Source organism: Amborella trichopoda, chromosome 7 (assembly GCF_054954075.1).
Source record: "Amborella trichopoda isolate Santa Cruz 75 chromosome 7, AtrichopodaSantaCruz75HAP2 v2.0, whole genome shotgun sequence".
In the NCBI taxonomy this organism is placed as follows: Eukaryota; Viridiplantae; Streptophyta; class Magnoliopsida; order Amborellales; family Amborellaceae; genus Amborella; species Amborella trichopoda.
Genome location: NC_142342.1, coordinates 15,650,949 through 15,667,704, shown reverse-complemented (window position 1 = coordinate 15,667,704; position 16,756 = coordinate 15,650,949). Strand labels below are relative to the sequence as shown.

Genomic DNA, 16,756 nt, shown 5'->3' with positions numbered 1-16,756 from the left:
TTCTAGGAGTATAATGTCCATCTATGTATGTGTTCTGGTCCGATAGATAATGAAAGTGGTTCGACCCATTTTTAGTTTAACATGAACCGACAATTGGCACATGACGGTTAGGTAGCCCATGTAGCTTTTGATATTGGGTGTAAGCCCACGTGAACGTTCGAGCAAAATTAATTTTTTATGTACAAAAAAAGTATTTTCGTCAAAAAATATATATTTTTTATTTGCGGGTATTTGCTAGAAAAATATACTTTGAGGTAAAAAGTGGGAAAACAAGTTTAAGTTGCATAAGAAGTATACTCTTGGTTTTTTTTTTGAGAAAATTGCATAAATATCTGTTACTATTTGTGTTCTTATGGGGCTGTACCAAATAGTTTCTGTTATTATATGTATGTCCGTTTTTTACCTTTAATAAGGCAATTTTTTTAAAAAAGACGACTTTACTCTTTTTCGGATGTTGAACAACCGAATTGAAGGGTTTTTCCGATGTTTAACATCCGAAAATAGGCTGAAAGTTTAACGTTCACATTCTCATTTTCGGGTGTTGAACATTCGAACTGAAGGGTTATGCCGATATGTTGTATTCTTTGTGAAAATGGTTTCGGATGTTGGATGTCCGAAAATATCACATTTTCATCCGAAAATGGTTTCGGATGTTGGACATCATATTTTCGGATGTTCATCATCCGAAATGACGATGAAATTTCAGAGACTTTTTAGAAATTCAAAGTCATATTTTCTGATGTTGAATATCCGAGAATATGACATTTAAGAATGTCCAACATCCAAAACCATTTTCGGATGTTGAATATCTGAAAAACCCTTCAATTTGGATGTTCAACACCCGAAAATGAAAGTGTGAACGTTAAACTTTCGACCTATTTTTTGATGCTGAACATCCAAAAAACCCTTCAATTCGGTTATTCAACATCCGAAAAAAGGCAAAGTTATCTTTTTAAAAAAAATTTATATAAAAAGTAAAAACGGATATATATATAATAATAAAAACTATTTGGAATATCCCTAATAACACAACATATAACAGATATATATATATATATATATAATTTTCCGTCGTTTTTTTGGGTGTAATTGTTCTTTCTTAATTACCAAAAATTTCGTAGTGAAAAAATTACTCTAAAAGTAACTCATGTCCCCGAGGGAGTATAGGATGCGTGCTCATCGGCAACTTAAAGAATCCAAGGGTATTTTGGTAATCAATCGGGGCCACCACGTCTTGAATGCTGCCGAGAAGACCAATTATTTAGAAAGAGAGAGTGGCACTGCTCTTAACCATCGATCATTCATGGCGTCTGCGTCGATTCATGGAACTTGTGTCCCTTCTTCACTCTTTTCTTCTTCATCTTCCAGCAAAATCAGCAGTGGGAGCTCAATTTCTCTCTCTAGATCAACAGTTTCTCTCTCTAGACCCGCCTTGTTCACACGGAGAAGAGTGAGCTCTGTGAGAAGAGGTTCTCTGAATTTGGTTCGAGCTTCAGGAGATAGAGTGGATCTGGATGAGAACCCAGAAGGGATATTATCAGGGGAATGGCCTGAGAATTTCTCGCTCCTCAGCTATGAAGACTTGAGAGCTTATCTCGAGCCTAAGATCTTCAAAGAAAAGGTGAGCCTTTACTTATTTCTTTCTCTGAGCGAAATTCTTTAAGGGGACAAGTAAGCCTTTTTCCTTCTTTGTGTCAATAGTAACTTTGATCTTCACTCTTTACTCCTCTGTCTCTCTCTCTCTCTCTAGATTCTCTGAACCTTTTTATGAGAGCATGATCTCCACATGTCCTTCGTCTACATTCTCCTGCTCTTTTTTAATCTTTGTGGGTCTGTTTAAGAAGTGAATTTCTTTTTCAATTTCAGTTAATTTTTTGTTTTAAAAAGTTCTTAGATCACATAGATACTACCTATGTTTGCATATTCCTTTTTTGTTCCAGTTCTCTTGATTCCTGCATTATCTCCCCTCTTTTTTATAATTGTGGGCCTATTTTATGAAATATTTATCTTTTCAAATATCTGTTCATTTAGATGATATTAATACAAATCCAATGTTCACATGTTCCTTTTTGTCCTTCACTTCCATGGGCCTGTTTCATGCTCTGTTTTCTGAATTGAATATTTTCTTCAATCAAATCTCTCTTCTTTTTTTTTTTTTTTTTGGGTGAATATTTTCTGCTATGCCTACTTTCCTTCGTATTGATACTGCTCCTAGTTTACATGTTCATTTTTTGTCTCCTTCAGTTTCATTGGTGTATGGAGGAAAGTAAGCATGTTCCTTTTTGGTTTCATTGAGTCTCTTGCTTCTAATTTACATGTTCCTTTTTTGTGTCTTCAGTTACATGCTCTGACTCTCTCTCTCTCTCTGAAAGAGGTCATGCTCTGATTTTCTGAATTAAAATTTTTCTTCCCTTTAAATATTTACTCCATGCCAACTTTCCTTCTTTTGCATTTTTTTTTATTTGTGTTTATCGATCATTGGATGGAAATTCTATGTTGGGTTTCAATGGTTGATGTAGATGAAACCATCTGCTTTACTTGGCGATGTCATGTCAACAGCCATTCACTCTGCTACTGTGGATCAGACTTTGGAGGAGATTGAACATCATTTTGAATATGTATCGGGCCTTCCTGTTGTTGATGGAGATTTCAAATGCATTGGAATTCTATCAAAGAGAGACAAAGCGAGAGCTACCAATGGGGTTAGTCTGTATTCATCTATAGTCTTGAATTTCTTTTGAATTGCTATGAATTTGCCTAAGATGTCTTCTTCTAGGGATTGATATGAAAATTATGTTTTGATGAATTAGGTCCAATAGAAAAAAGAAAATATGTTTTGATATCAATTTTGTCTGAATTTTTCTCCAGAGTCAAAGTTCATATTTTACAAGTCTACTAGTTCTAGTTTTTGTTGTACAATTCTAATTGCTTGTTACTGGTATTATATGTGCTTTTCAATCTTTCTTTCTTGCAATCAAACAAGCAAACAAATTGCCCCTCCTAGCTGGTGCTGTATTAGGTCAATGATGCACATAGCTAGCCCATCTAAGTCTATTTTTCCTTATCTTATCACCTATTGGAGCCACCCCTGAGTTCCCTTGGATGTATTCATTCCAAATTCTATCCTTTGTTGTCTTGTCACTTATCCATCTCAACATCCTCATCTTAGCTACACTCATCCTATGGATATGTTGTTTCCTGATTGCCCAACGGTGTCCCATAAAGTGTTGCCAGTCAGCTATTTTATAGAACTTCCCTTTTAGTTTTATTGGTATACGATGTTAACATAAAATTCCAGATTCATCTCCACTTCGCCCACCCAACTCTAATTCTATACGCGACATCTTCCTCAATCTCTCCATTCTCCTGGATTATTATCCCAAGCTATCAAGTTAATCTCTTTGAGGTAATCTTAACTACTACTTCATTTCTACTCGTAGTATTACTAAACTTACATTCTATATATTCTATCTTAATCTTGCTAATTTTAAGACTTTTAGATTCTAGAGCATCCCTTGAAAGTTCTAACTTTGCATTGACGCTGCTTCTAGTCTCTCTATCAAAATTATGTCATTTGCCATTAACATACACTTCGGTGTCTCATTTTGCAGATGCCTAGATAACTCCTCTATAACTAAAATAAAGAGATAAGGGCTCAACACCGACCCCTGATGTAGGCCTACTGTCACTGAAAACTTACTTGTCTCTCCACTAGTTGTTTTCACACTACTTAGCACTCCTTCTTATATATCTCTCACCTTATCAATATATCATCTAGATACTCTTTTTTTTTTTACATCCACCAAATTAACTCTCTAGGTATCATATCGTATGCTGTTCTCTAAGTCATACCCCTTTAAGTTGTTTAACGCCACCAAAGGTGTTGAATAACACATTCTGGAGTCCTTGCATGCAATGTTCTGCATAATGAAGGTGCCCTGAAATGGTGTAGAATGTACTCATTCTGTTTTTATTTATTTATTTATTTTACTGGTGGTCCAAATTGTACTCACATCATTAGCTAGGTGACCTCTCAATCATTTATAATGAAAGTTTATAGTATGGTACTCCCAGACTAAACATAGTTTCATTCACTTGGATGTGTGTTTCTGCGTATGTTCATAGCTTCCAATGAGAAGTTGCTGCCTAAATTTACTCATATATGTTTCTTGCATTGCATCGAGGCTTTAGCTGCTTTTCGTTGCCCTACTGTTTCTACACCAGTGCTTCCGCTATCATACAGATTAGCTCAACATATTAAAACTTATCAAATAGAAGGTAAGAAAAGCATGTTGAAGTATTTGATCATAGTAATTTTACACGGCTTGTAAATGAAGTATTTGATCATAGTAATTTTATAGAACGAAAATGGCGGCAGTCTTTGTGTATGTTATTCTTGATACATTTGTGTATTTTGGATCACCTATCTTTTCCACAAGATAGAAATGCTAAAATGGGTTAACATGACTGACTGAAACATTAACTTGATTTTTAGTTGTTCTGAACCTATAATCATCACATTTATTTTCTTAAGTGTATGTTATTCTTGATCATAAATTGTTTGTGCATGTCTCTTTTGTTTTTTTCAATGAATTTTATTGCTTGTGCACATAAACTTAGCGTTTCTTCCTACACCTTTTGGAAATATTACCATTTAAATGTAGTATTGCTTTCTATGTGCTGCCAAATATTACTTTAGCCACTAACATTCTCTATATGTTGTCATTGCAACTTTTATACCATGTACTATTTCCCTAACCTAGTCTTCAACAGGTGGGTGCACTTGTTGCATTCACATGCTCATGTATTGTTAGAGCATATGTGCAACCTACTTTGTTGATTTCTATCTCAATGATCTGTGGGTAGGATTGGTATGCATGAGGAATCTACAAATCATATTACTAATCATAGCACATCCAATACAAGAAACTAAAATAATGCTTTTCATCTTTTATAATTTGCTGATTTGTAACCCAAGCTAGCTACAATTACAATTCAACTTGTGTGGTTTGTCTTGGTTCTAGCTGTTATGGCTTGGTTATGATGTGATCTTAAACCATTTTAGGAAGACTAAAATAATACTTCCATCTGTTATAATTTGCTTATTTGTAACCCAAGCTAGCTACAATTACGATTCAACTTGTGTGGTGTGTCTTGGTTCTAGTTGTTATGGCTTGGTTATGATGTGTTCTACAACCATTTTAAGAAGAATTGGCCTATGCATGTTGGTCATGTAAGGCTTAGGTTATCAATATGGAGATGGGCTTTTGTGAGATTGGCCAAGCATAAGCCTTGTGCATGTAATTGATCAACAATGATCTTGACCTCTGTGTGAACACTAGGTCAAGAGTCGGGCTTGGGCTTGAGTGACTAGCAGTTGACATTAGCAACGCTATATCCCAAGTTCGATTCCTTCCACTGAACTACCCATAAAAAGCAATAAAACAAAACAGAAAAAAGGAAAAACGCGCCGCCCTAGGAATGTGGGGGCATAGTTGTGGGATAAAGCAGTAGTTGGATGGAGCTTAACTTGGCCATGTGATTAGTTTTAGGAATCTGATGGAACTTAATTGTGTATTTTGCAGAGTCTTAATGGCTCTTCTATGATGTATTGAACTAATTTGCCCTCACAATACTTATTCTAGATAGACAATTCACGTTTTTTTAGTTAGCCAGAAGTTTGGTTTAGGTGATCATCTATGATACATTCATCCCCAATGGAGAGAAGGTTTAGCACATGTATTCCTTCTTGGGAGTATGAAGAAATAGTAGGCCATCTTTCGTCCGTCACAATCAGGGGAGTACGAAGAGACAGTGGACTGGATTTTGATTCATCACATTAATATGCTTTAGTTGTTTACTAATTCTTGGGTTACGTCTGACTGCAGGTGGGCTAGAAATCAAATGGAGCCAATAAGGATTGGTATTATGTTGTTGGTTTTTCTTGTATGGAAGGAAATAAACATCTTTATTTTTGGGGAAGTTCTTGCATAAAGGATGCCCTGTCTTTTGGTGTTGCATAAACCAGGGTTGGAGCAAATTAATGTAAATGACCTTCAAAAAACTTCAAATATAATCCACATATGCCACTCTAATGTTAAAATCATCTTTAATGATCGTGGAGCTGGTAATCCGCAGCCATCAACTTGATTCACATAAGTGATTGCAGTATTCTAAAATACTTCAAGTGGTTGTTATGAATAGCTGACACTATACAGGTGAAAGTGAACTCAACTTTAGTTGAAGTTAGAATTCTGATGGATACCTTAGCTGGGTATGAGCTTATCAGAAGTAACACTTAATGCTACTGGGTCTTTCTTAAATCATCTAGACTGGGAAGATTTAGGCACTCGTTGTGGATTTTTCAATGAATTTTTGTATTATCGACTTTGTTCAGGTTCCATAGAGGCAAACTCAGTGCTAGATGACTTCATCATTAATGAATCAACTATGTCCATAGTTCATGAAGATCTGTACTTAATCATACTGACCCACTATGAATATTTAGATATATATGTAAAAAACCCAGTTGATTTCTCTAGCATGCAAGAAATCAATATCCAGCAAACCATTCAAACCATAAATTTCAAGATCGATGATCCCATTAAACCAATTCTGATTGGACTGATATTTCAGCATGCTAAATCGCGTAGCAAAGGCTAAACCCAGATGCTTCTCCATCTTAAGATATTTTTCCCCAAACATCACATCTCAATGATCTATAATATAGGCTAAGCATAAATAAATTGCATGGAGAAATCGGTAGCAAACTTAGTGGTTTATTTAGATTAAGTAATAGCTCTCGTAAACCATTTGCTTAGGGAGAGGGGGGAAAAATCCACTGCTGCCTTAACTATAAAGAGAATAAGAACGCCAAAACTAAAGCACGAATGGTGATGTACTTCATAAGTGAGGCCTGCTATTCTTTGTTGATGAGAAGAAAGACACATATCTCAGCCCAAGTCTCTTGGGTTATCTTGAGATAGATGGGCTTGTGGAGTTGGCAAAAGAGGTTTGTACGTGGTCAGGAAAATCCTCAAAATTCTTTCTTTTATGGTGCTACTCCTATGGTTAAAAACACACTTGTGGAAAGTTATATGTATTCTCTTTTAAAATAGTCATGCTCTTGATAGAATAAAATTTATTTTGGTTTAAAATCCTAGGTTAAATAGCAATAACTGAAGGATAAAAATTTAAGAGAAGAAAAAAGAAAAAAGGATAAAAAGATGCCTTTTTACAAGCTAGGAAGAAACATTATTTTTGCCCAACAATATAGCCACTCGATATCACCATGCACGTGCACACGCACATGCACACGCACACGCACACGCACACGCACATGCACACGCACACACATATATAGGCACACACACATACACACATATAAAAGCATATGCTTTTATTTATTTTTTAATCATATGTCTAGTGAAAAACGAAAAAATGAATATGGATAATCTAGTAAAACTCGATAAACTAAATGGAATTAATTTTGGCAATTGTTGGGGACACCTAATATAGGGTTATGGACAGCACAATATGTACTATCCAATTAGCCTATATGGCAGCCCCATATGGATACATCATCCCATATATAATAAGCAGCCTTTATGGAAAAATGAGATTTGTTGGTATATGTGGCTTGACTTATGCCTTCTGAGGTGGTAAGAGATGTCATTGAATATTTAGTGGTTCATTGTGTGACGAAAACCCTCGAAGGGGATATAGTTTCATTGAATCTCCGTAAACTAGCATGTTTTTTATAGATCATGATATTTTTATATATGTGGCCAAATTTAGTTATTTGTACAGCCTATGGCTGGGACAAGAGTCATTGTGCAGGGCTATTTTGCTTGTACATGATTTAAGATGATGTTTGTGATCCTTTTGTCATAATTTCTTCTATCATTCAAAATAGTTTTATTACCGGGGTCTCTAGGTTTGTTTCTTATTGGATAGTGTATAGGAGGTCAATTATATACAATGTGAAGAACTTTCCATGATGAAAATTTAATTGCATAAACTTTATCATATTTTTAGTGGCTTAGCAAAAACCAGCTTTGTATAAGATTTATGGTTTTTTAGGGAAAAAACCCGACGTGATTTTCTGTTTTAGGATATTGGATCTCACAGGTTTTTTTTTGGCTTTGGCTCTCCCACTTGCATGTGGGGTTTTTCAGAGGGCAAATAACCAATCCCTATTAAAAGGCGTCTGGTTATTTCTTTCCAATTCTCTCTATTACCTCTTTCTCCTTCTTGTTCTCTCTCTCTCTCTCTCTCTAATCTCTCTTTCCCCTTTAAATTGATAATCTTTAATGGCGTGAATCAATAATCTCTATCCTCTTCCCTAGATTTGAGGTTTCTTTTTCCCGTTCTCTTTCTCTGGACTCCTAGAGCTTTGATGTTCTTTTACCAGTCTTTCTGATAGTGTCTCTGCAACTTCAAAATGGGAAGCTTTTCCAAGCTCAGGGAAGCTGAAGCCTTAAGGTTTGGAGAGTACCAATTTTGAGGGATATTCCAACTTGAGCAATGGATTTATATAGAGATAAAGCCAATAGGCGCAATACTTGCTGGTCTATTACAGTCTTAATGATCATCAATAGGATGATCAAAATGGGGGTCAAACTTGTTGGGTTATTTGATGGTGAGTGGTTTGTCCTGGTTGTTGAAGTTGTCGGAGAGATATTAGAGGGACGATTACATTGCCTCTTTGCAGGGTTGATGATGCATAGGATGGGTCACTTGGTCCTTTGGATTGGGATGGAGAACGTGGGAACCTGCTGGATTGGATTCTGGCTTGTGAGGAGAATTGGTTTATAGAGAAGATGGAGTTAAGAGAGAGAGATGGGAAAGAGTGGGCCAGGTGTAGATTTTCTTATAGAAAGGACTGTTCTAGAGAGAGAAAGAGAGAGCTCAATGTAGAGTTTAGAGAACGGGTCATTCCAGTAAGATCAAAAGAGAAAGAGGCCGTTCTAGTGAGCAAGACTGAGAGGAGACAAGTTGCTTCTTTTTGTTTGCCTGTGTATGTGTGTGTGTGTGTGTGTGTGTGTGTGTGAGAGAGAGAGAGAGAGAGAGAGAGAGAGAGAGAGAGAGAGTGTTGAAGTCCAACCTTTCTTAGTGACTTGTAAAAACGACAAAAGAAGGACAAAATTAATGGAAGCGTACAAGCCAAGATTCAATAGCTTTCTTTTGTTAAACCAGGAATCACAATAAAATTTCTTCTCAAAAAAACACTGGTTAAATCTCCTTTCTAACCTCGATTTATAGACCAAACCTTAGACTCCAAAAGCAAAAAATAAAAAATAGAGATAAAAAACTTACCCAAAATACAACTTTCTTCTCTTTAGCTCAAGCACCTTATAACAGTTCCCATCAAAATAGGACTTCCATGGACACCTATTTTCTCTCTTCCTAGATCTAATTTTTTAGGGGTCTTCCTCTTAGAAATCACACATTCTCTGCCAAAACCCCTACTTTATATGATTCCATGTGACCAACTCCATATTCCTATGTTTTGGGACCTTCACATGACTTCCTTCTCTGCCCTTCTTTCTCTTCTAACTCATTAACAACTCTTCAGTGAAATAGGATCTGAAAGGCATCTTTTGGGGAGTTCAAGTAATCCAAGAAGGTAGGAAGGTGTTCTAAGCTTTTCTTCCACCAAAAGAGGACTCTAAAAGCCTAGAAAGTAAGAAAGACTTTAATACTTTACCCTCTATCATTTAATGAAAACCCAATTTAATCCCCTTAAGTTATTAGTCCCAAATTAACCAAGTATAATAAATAAAATTCTATCCCCATCTATCATATAATTGAAACCCAATTTTAATCCCTCAAAGTTATTAGTCCCAAATTAACCAAGTACAATAAATAAAAGTCTATCTTTATCCTTGACATTAAATTATAAAATTAAAATATAATTGTCCCTCCTGCATCACTTAGAGTGGTTGTTTAATGTTGGATGAGAGAGAGAGAGAGACCGAGAGAGAGAGAGAGAGAGAGAGGTTCTAGAGAGGAGGGAGAGAGAGCACAATGCAATCTTTGAAAGATAGGAATAGAGAGTGTCTTCCTTTCCCTCTACCTTATTCTTTTCTTTCATCCACTACTTTTAACAAGCAATACAATAGAACCTTCAAAGAAAGGAAAAAAACTGCTTTCTTGTTCTAAGGTCTCAACCATAATTGTTGGGATCGATAGCGGGAATGATACCAGGATCAAGATTGGGAGCGAGGGATTGTGCAATGCTAAATCCCTATGGTTGGGAATGCCGCCCCGTACAATGCACATGTTAGGAATTAAGATCCCCAAATGTTAAGGATCGAGATTTGACCTTATGGGATCTTTATCCCAACTTCTTGGGGATCTTGTTATCAACCTTAAAGTGTATGGTAATCTAGGATTATATATACTCTTTAGAGTAGGGATCTCATTTTTTATAGCAAGCAAACAATAGTTGTGTTGCTAGTTGGCTATAAACAAAGAAACTCATCACTTTGGTTGTTGTCTTGGTCTTTAAGGTTGCGATCGATATCCCTAACAACAGGAAGCGAGATTTGTATCAGTGGGGTTTAAGATCGCAAAATTTAAAAATCAAGATCCCTTAGAGATCCATTACGGGAGCGTTAGAATCGAGATCCTAGAAGGGATCGCCTATCAAAGTAAGAGATCCCAGTAAATATGGTCTCAACTTTGTTATTAGCAAATTTGAATACCCAAATCCATGATCTACCACTTCTTAGATAGAAAAATCTTCTTTTTGATCATCGGCTTGAACAAGTCCTTGAATTTCTCTCCAACCCTTAGCCACCGCAACAAAATTACACATTTTCTACAATCAACCAAACCTAGAGAGAGAAGCCTATTCCCACCTCAATCCAAACACAAATTAAAATGATCCATTGGTGTTCTCACAGTAACTGCCTCTTCAATCAACCTACAAACCTATAAAGCCAAAACCCTAAAATCCCAATGTGTTTCTATGGTATTGCAAGTCTGTTCATTAGCTTCTATTTGTGGTGCACATTTTTGTGGAATGTAGGTAGTGATTATGATAGATTTGATAGAAAAGAAGGATCACCAACTCTCTCTCTCTATGAAAAGCTCAATTAAGTAGAAAAGCAAGTGTTTCTCTCTATAATTGCACCTGTTGCAGATTTCATAGTAACGAGAGGAGTTTGAATTAACTAAGATCTTAGCAGTTATAGGTTTCTGAAACATAGACGTTGCAGAAAATTGCCCGAATCTTATTTTGGCCATTTAATTAGATGTGAGCAAATCATCATTTCCCCTCATTTAAAAAAAAAGAAGAAGAAGAAAAAACCATGTGGAGGTGGCATAGCCAATCTCGTAAACAAAAATTCAAGAGATTCAAGATCTTAAAGAAAAAAGAAGAAGATAGGGCTTGTTTCTTAAAAGGCCCTAAAATTTTTAGCTACATTTTTGGTAAAAAATAATATTTCTTCATGGTTTAAAGAAAGGTCTATTTCTATTTCTCTTCCTATTTGCTTATCTCAATTTTTTCCACTATAGGCTTTTACACCAAGATAGAATATAATGTCGGGTTGCCCTTAAGCGTACTCGAAGCCAATAGTTTGGAATTATTGAAGAATGACTCTTAGGTAGTTTAGGAACAACACACAAAGCTTCTCTACCAAATCTAGAGGCCGCTCCCTCAAGATAATCTAGTGACTTGAGCTTGTGGAGTATATCATTATTCTGGCTTTAGTTGGGCCTTCAATCTGTTTCTCAATATTTGTCTCTCTCTCCCTCTTGCTTTGTCTGCAATTTGGGTAGCAATGGGTTTGTTCTCTTTCTCTCTCACTATATATATATATATATATATATATATATATATATATATATATATATATATATATATATATACTCCCTCGCTCTCTCTATATGTATATGTATATATATGCATCAAGTACGATCTCCAGTTCAAATTTCAGGATGAGTCAGTTGTTTGCCATTGTTGAGGAAAGAAAGTGGAGTGTGAAAATTAAAGCAGGAGAAATGTGTTACTTGGTAGTGAGCATAACTAGAAATTGTCATACTTAGCTTATACAAAGATATGGTGGCTATGTGGCCTTTCAAGGTCTTAAAGCCAATAGTCTTACGCTCAGTGGTAGTTAAAGAGAGACTGAATCTGGGTGCTTAGCGTACTGGGGCCCAGATTCATATACCGCGAGTATTTGAGGCATTGAGAGTATACGTTTTGAGAGTGTGAACTCTCAGGAAGGTGTGAGGGTCACCTCCCAATCAGGACTATATTGATTAGAATGCCTCATAGTTGATGTGATAAGTCAGGGCTTGGAGAATCCAATCAAGAATAATAGAACTCGATTATTGAAAAGAGTATTCGCCCTGTATGGAATGGTTGGCTCATGGGACATGAGACCGTATCTTGACATGAGACCGTTCCATGGCATGTGCACCCACAGTCGTATGGGGAAGCCACTCTTCTATAGTATTATCCTACTTAGTAGAGCTAGTGCACATGTGCTTTGAGAGGATCCTGTATTTGAGTAGGAACATGTCCCACAGGGGTGCACCAGTAATCTATTGAACCCCTGGTGACGGGAAGCTCTGGCTCAGCGACTTTGATGTGACCAATTATGTGTCCCTGTTATAGACTGTAGAGCATAAGTCCATTGGGTAGGCTTGAGACACCGGTGGATTGTCATTTAGGTTAGCCCAATGGAAGACTCCGATTAATGTTATAAGTCTAAAGATCTCATTTACCTTTGGCCCATATTAATCTAAAATTGATGAGAAAATATTTTATATTGATGAAAAATTGTGTAATAATATTGAGAATTATTTAGAGAATTTTTGGGATTTTTGGAGATTTTTTCATTTTTTTTTTAAACAATAAAATATGATTTTCAAATTTGTTTGACATAAATACCAAACAAGGACATTCTATGGGGATGTCCCATGGATCTCAAGTGGCCATAGGGATGCCATGTGGCACCCCCACCTCCCCACTCGTGGATGACATCACGCTGATGTCATATCTATGTGGGAACTTATTTGTCATTAATTCTTTTGTTGGTATTATGTTATAACATATTATCCTGTTATTTAAAGTGTTATAGATTGTTATGAATTAAATTTGATTTAAGTCACATGTTTGTTTTTGCTTATATGTGTGATTTTCGGCATGTGTGAAGTCATGAAATTTTGATAATTAATTTAATTCATATTATTATCCACATATGATTTTGTAGCATGTGAGTACATGTTATGCGGCACCACCTTATAGGTTTGACCCATATGAAACTTAGTGTTGTTAAAATCCTATTGGTGGTGTCATAAGGTATTTTATTCACATATGTGGATGTCCTATATTACCTTTATGTCCATGTCCTTGTATTTTATTGACTCTCACAAATTATTCAAAAACCATGGGCATAAGTGTAAACATGAATTTGGACTTAATGGGAAATAAAACATGGAACTAATGGCTTCAAGGTAAAATGACTATAAATCTAGGTTTTAAGGAGTGAAAGGTGTCAAAAGCTCATCCATTGATCTTGGTGATAAGATATGGATGAGTGGCTTGGATAAAAGCCTCTCATGTGCCATTAATCTAAGGCATCAAGGCTCAAGTTCAAATCCATCTTTATGATCTAAGTATAAAAGTAACTTATGGGATCAATATAACCCTAACTTGAGTATTCGCTTTAAAGAGAAAGAGAGAGAGAGAGAGAGAGAGAGAGAGAAAGAGAGAAAGAACCCTTGACAAAAATGTGGTCACCCATGAGACTATCATCTTCTTTAAGCTTTCATTTGAAACCCTTCCATGGAGTTGTCCATCATTTATGTGATTAAGCCCATACTATTGCTTCATTAAGGTATTTATTTTTCTTCTCATATTTTTAATTCCTATCTCATTTCCATTATCAAAGTTTGCTGTAATTCTTAATTTACAGCAGCTTTCTTCATTTTTGGTCATGAAAACTTGATATTTGAAGAGTCCTAAATCAGTAGTGTAGTCCATACACATAGTATGTGTAGACTAGCTTGCTTACTCCATGATCTTGTGTAGTTTCAACTTGATTTCTTGATCTTATTTTTCTAGAATTTTTACTGAGAATAGACAACTGATGAGAGGTTTATTTCATCATATTTGAGCATAAGAAATAGTCCATTGAGTTCCCTTTATAATGTTAAAAAGTTCGTGTGGTCCCTTATGGAAACTTCCGTATTTTGTGTAGTATCTCTCTCAAACTTTGAAGGGCTATTTGTCTCTTTCATGATTTGATCCCCATTAAGTGAAATAAATGTGATCTTTTGTTTCTCATTGGATTGATCTCCTTGAGTTATTATTATCACCCGTGCCTTAGACAATGGGACAAAATTAAGTCGTCAAAAGGCCCTATCGTGGCCCGGGCACAAAGGGTTCGAACCATGGTTTCCCCATGTATGTTTGCGTGTTAATTTGATGTATTTATAGTTATTAAGTGAATTCATGATTGGTTAAATTGAGTATGTTGTGTGAATATTGATATTGTTTTTTAATCTTGCGGTATGAGCTTTAATGCTATGCATTATTTTTTATACGAATTGAAATCTTATTGAATTATTATCATCAACTGTATGATGTGTATGAGATATTATGATATATGATGAGGATGAAGAATGAAGATGAAATTATCATATAATTTTAATATAATGAGGAATTGCGAGTGCAAGTCATGCAATATGTTGTAAAGATGTACAATGTGAATATTTGAGTATTGTATTCAGTTTAATTGAGTTTTTGAGTTAGGGGATTTGTAAGGGACCTATTAGGGTTGAATTTTATTATTCAAATGTGTATAAACCATGTTTGTAGGCTGGAATATATGTATTATAGTTCCGTATTGAGATATTCATGCATTTAAACCCTTGAGTTTTTATACAATGGAAATTTCTTAAAAGATTGCATTTCTAGCCCATTGGTCTTATACCACTAACAAGATATCTACGCATATTCTAGAGCACTTGTACCATTCGGACATAACTTTTTATTGAAGATCTTAGTATTGTACGTAATAACTCCTAACCTGGGGTTTGTATCTCATAACGATTCTTAACTCCTTGTCTCAAATGTAGGTGAGTTCCATGTGTACTAATCAAACGTACATATAGGTGGAAAAGATAAAAGAAACGAACTTCGAATCTGGAACTGATGGGATGGGTCTTTAGGTTAAATCAAAATGTGAGCTTTATTGTAATTGGAGCATTTCCACTATTGTGAGTATTTAAAACTACAAAATGGAAATACCCATATAATAAAAATTTAGAATATATAGAAGTGGAAGAAAAACATTTTCACTGAGTTCCTGTTGTTTGAATATGAATTATATGTAAAATGTCGAGCAAGGAGATAATAGAAACTAGAACAAAAAACTTTGGTATGTGGGAAAGTTACGAAATTGATCGTGGGAAAATTATGAATACGGCCATAATTTTGTGGCTCATATATTAGGCCCTTTTGGCCCTTGGAAATGGGTCTTTGGGAAACTCATTTCCATGGATACCGGGCATATCTGCAGTTTGGATGTGGTCTGGATGGGATTTCAATATCCACTTGGATATCCTTCCTTGTTTTCAGGCCAAAATGTGGAAATGTGTATTCCACTAAACTAATAAATCCATTGTTATTATTATGAGTACTATAACTATTATTATTTTAAGGGTGTGGTTTCTATAAGGTTGTAACCTTAAACAATCCAATTAAGGAGCACCTTAAAATTTTATCATAACATGTAATTTTGTTGTAAAAAATTCTCAGTATTATCATAAAATCTATTTTTATACCTAATTAGAAAATTCTAAAATCCAAAAATAGTTAAAATAATTAGATCTATAAATATATGAAAATCTTGAAAATGGATGGTCTAGATAATGTGTTGCTAGATGCACTATTTTCGGGACTCAAAATTTTTTTTTTTTCCATATTCATACATCTCTATGTCGAGATGATCGATTAGAGTGTTTTTTCAAATTAAAACAACATTTACGATAGATTTTTGAGGTGCATCTATGATTCTACATTTTAAGGTTGCAACCTTATATAAAATTTTCCCTTATTTAATAGTATTTATAAGATATAATAATCTTTAATAGTAGTAGTATTTATAATATATAATAATCTATTACAATTACACATATTATACTATTGTGATGTTTATTATTAATATATTGTATTATTAATATTATTATAGTACAATAATAATAATGTTTACTATATTAATAGTATAACTATTATATTAATAATAATACTATTACAATGGAGCACTAACTAGTGTATGAACAACTAGTGGAGAGACGGGTGAGTTTTCAGTGATAATAGGTCTATATCAAGGGTCAACATTGAGCCAGTACCTCTTTGTCTTAAATATGGACTACTTAACTAGGCACCTACATGACAAGGTACCATGGTGCATGTTTGCAGATGACATAAAATGAGACCCGAAACGGTGTCAACACAAAGTTAGAACTTTGGAGGGATCCTCTAGATTCCAAAGGTTTTAAAATTAGCTAGACTAAGACAGAGTATATGGAATGCAAATTTAATAATAATAGGAGTAGAGACGAAGTAGTTAAGATTGATAGCCAGGAAGTACAAAAAAGACCACACTTTTGATACCTTGGGTCGATAAGCTAGGAAAATGAAGAGATTGAGGAAGATGTCACATATAGAATTAGAGCTGAGTAGGTGAAGTAGAGATGTGGAATTGGAATTTTATGTGATCGTCGTATACCA

General features: G+C 35.1%; 1 protein-coding gene across 2 annotated transcripts in view; it reads left to right on the top strand.

Moving 5' to 3' along the window:
- Positions 1-1,221: 1,221 nt before the first annotated feature.
- Positions 1,222-16,756, top strand: part of LOC18426033 (uncharacterized) — a 28,811-nt gene continuing 13,276 nt past the window's right edge. The window contains exons 1-2 of one of the 2 annotated variants that reach the window (XM_020662262.2): positions 1,222-1,621; positions 2,520-2,702. In XM_020662262.2, the coding sequence (XP_020517921.2) occupies positions 1,304-1,621; positions 2,520-2,702 (501 nt within the window). In that variant the 5' untranslated portion in view covers positions 1,222-1,303. The remainder of the gene's footprint in view (positions 1,622-2,519; positions 2,703-16,756) is intronic. The other variant, XM_088872791.1, reaches the window with a different exon arrangement.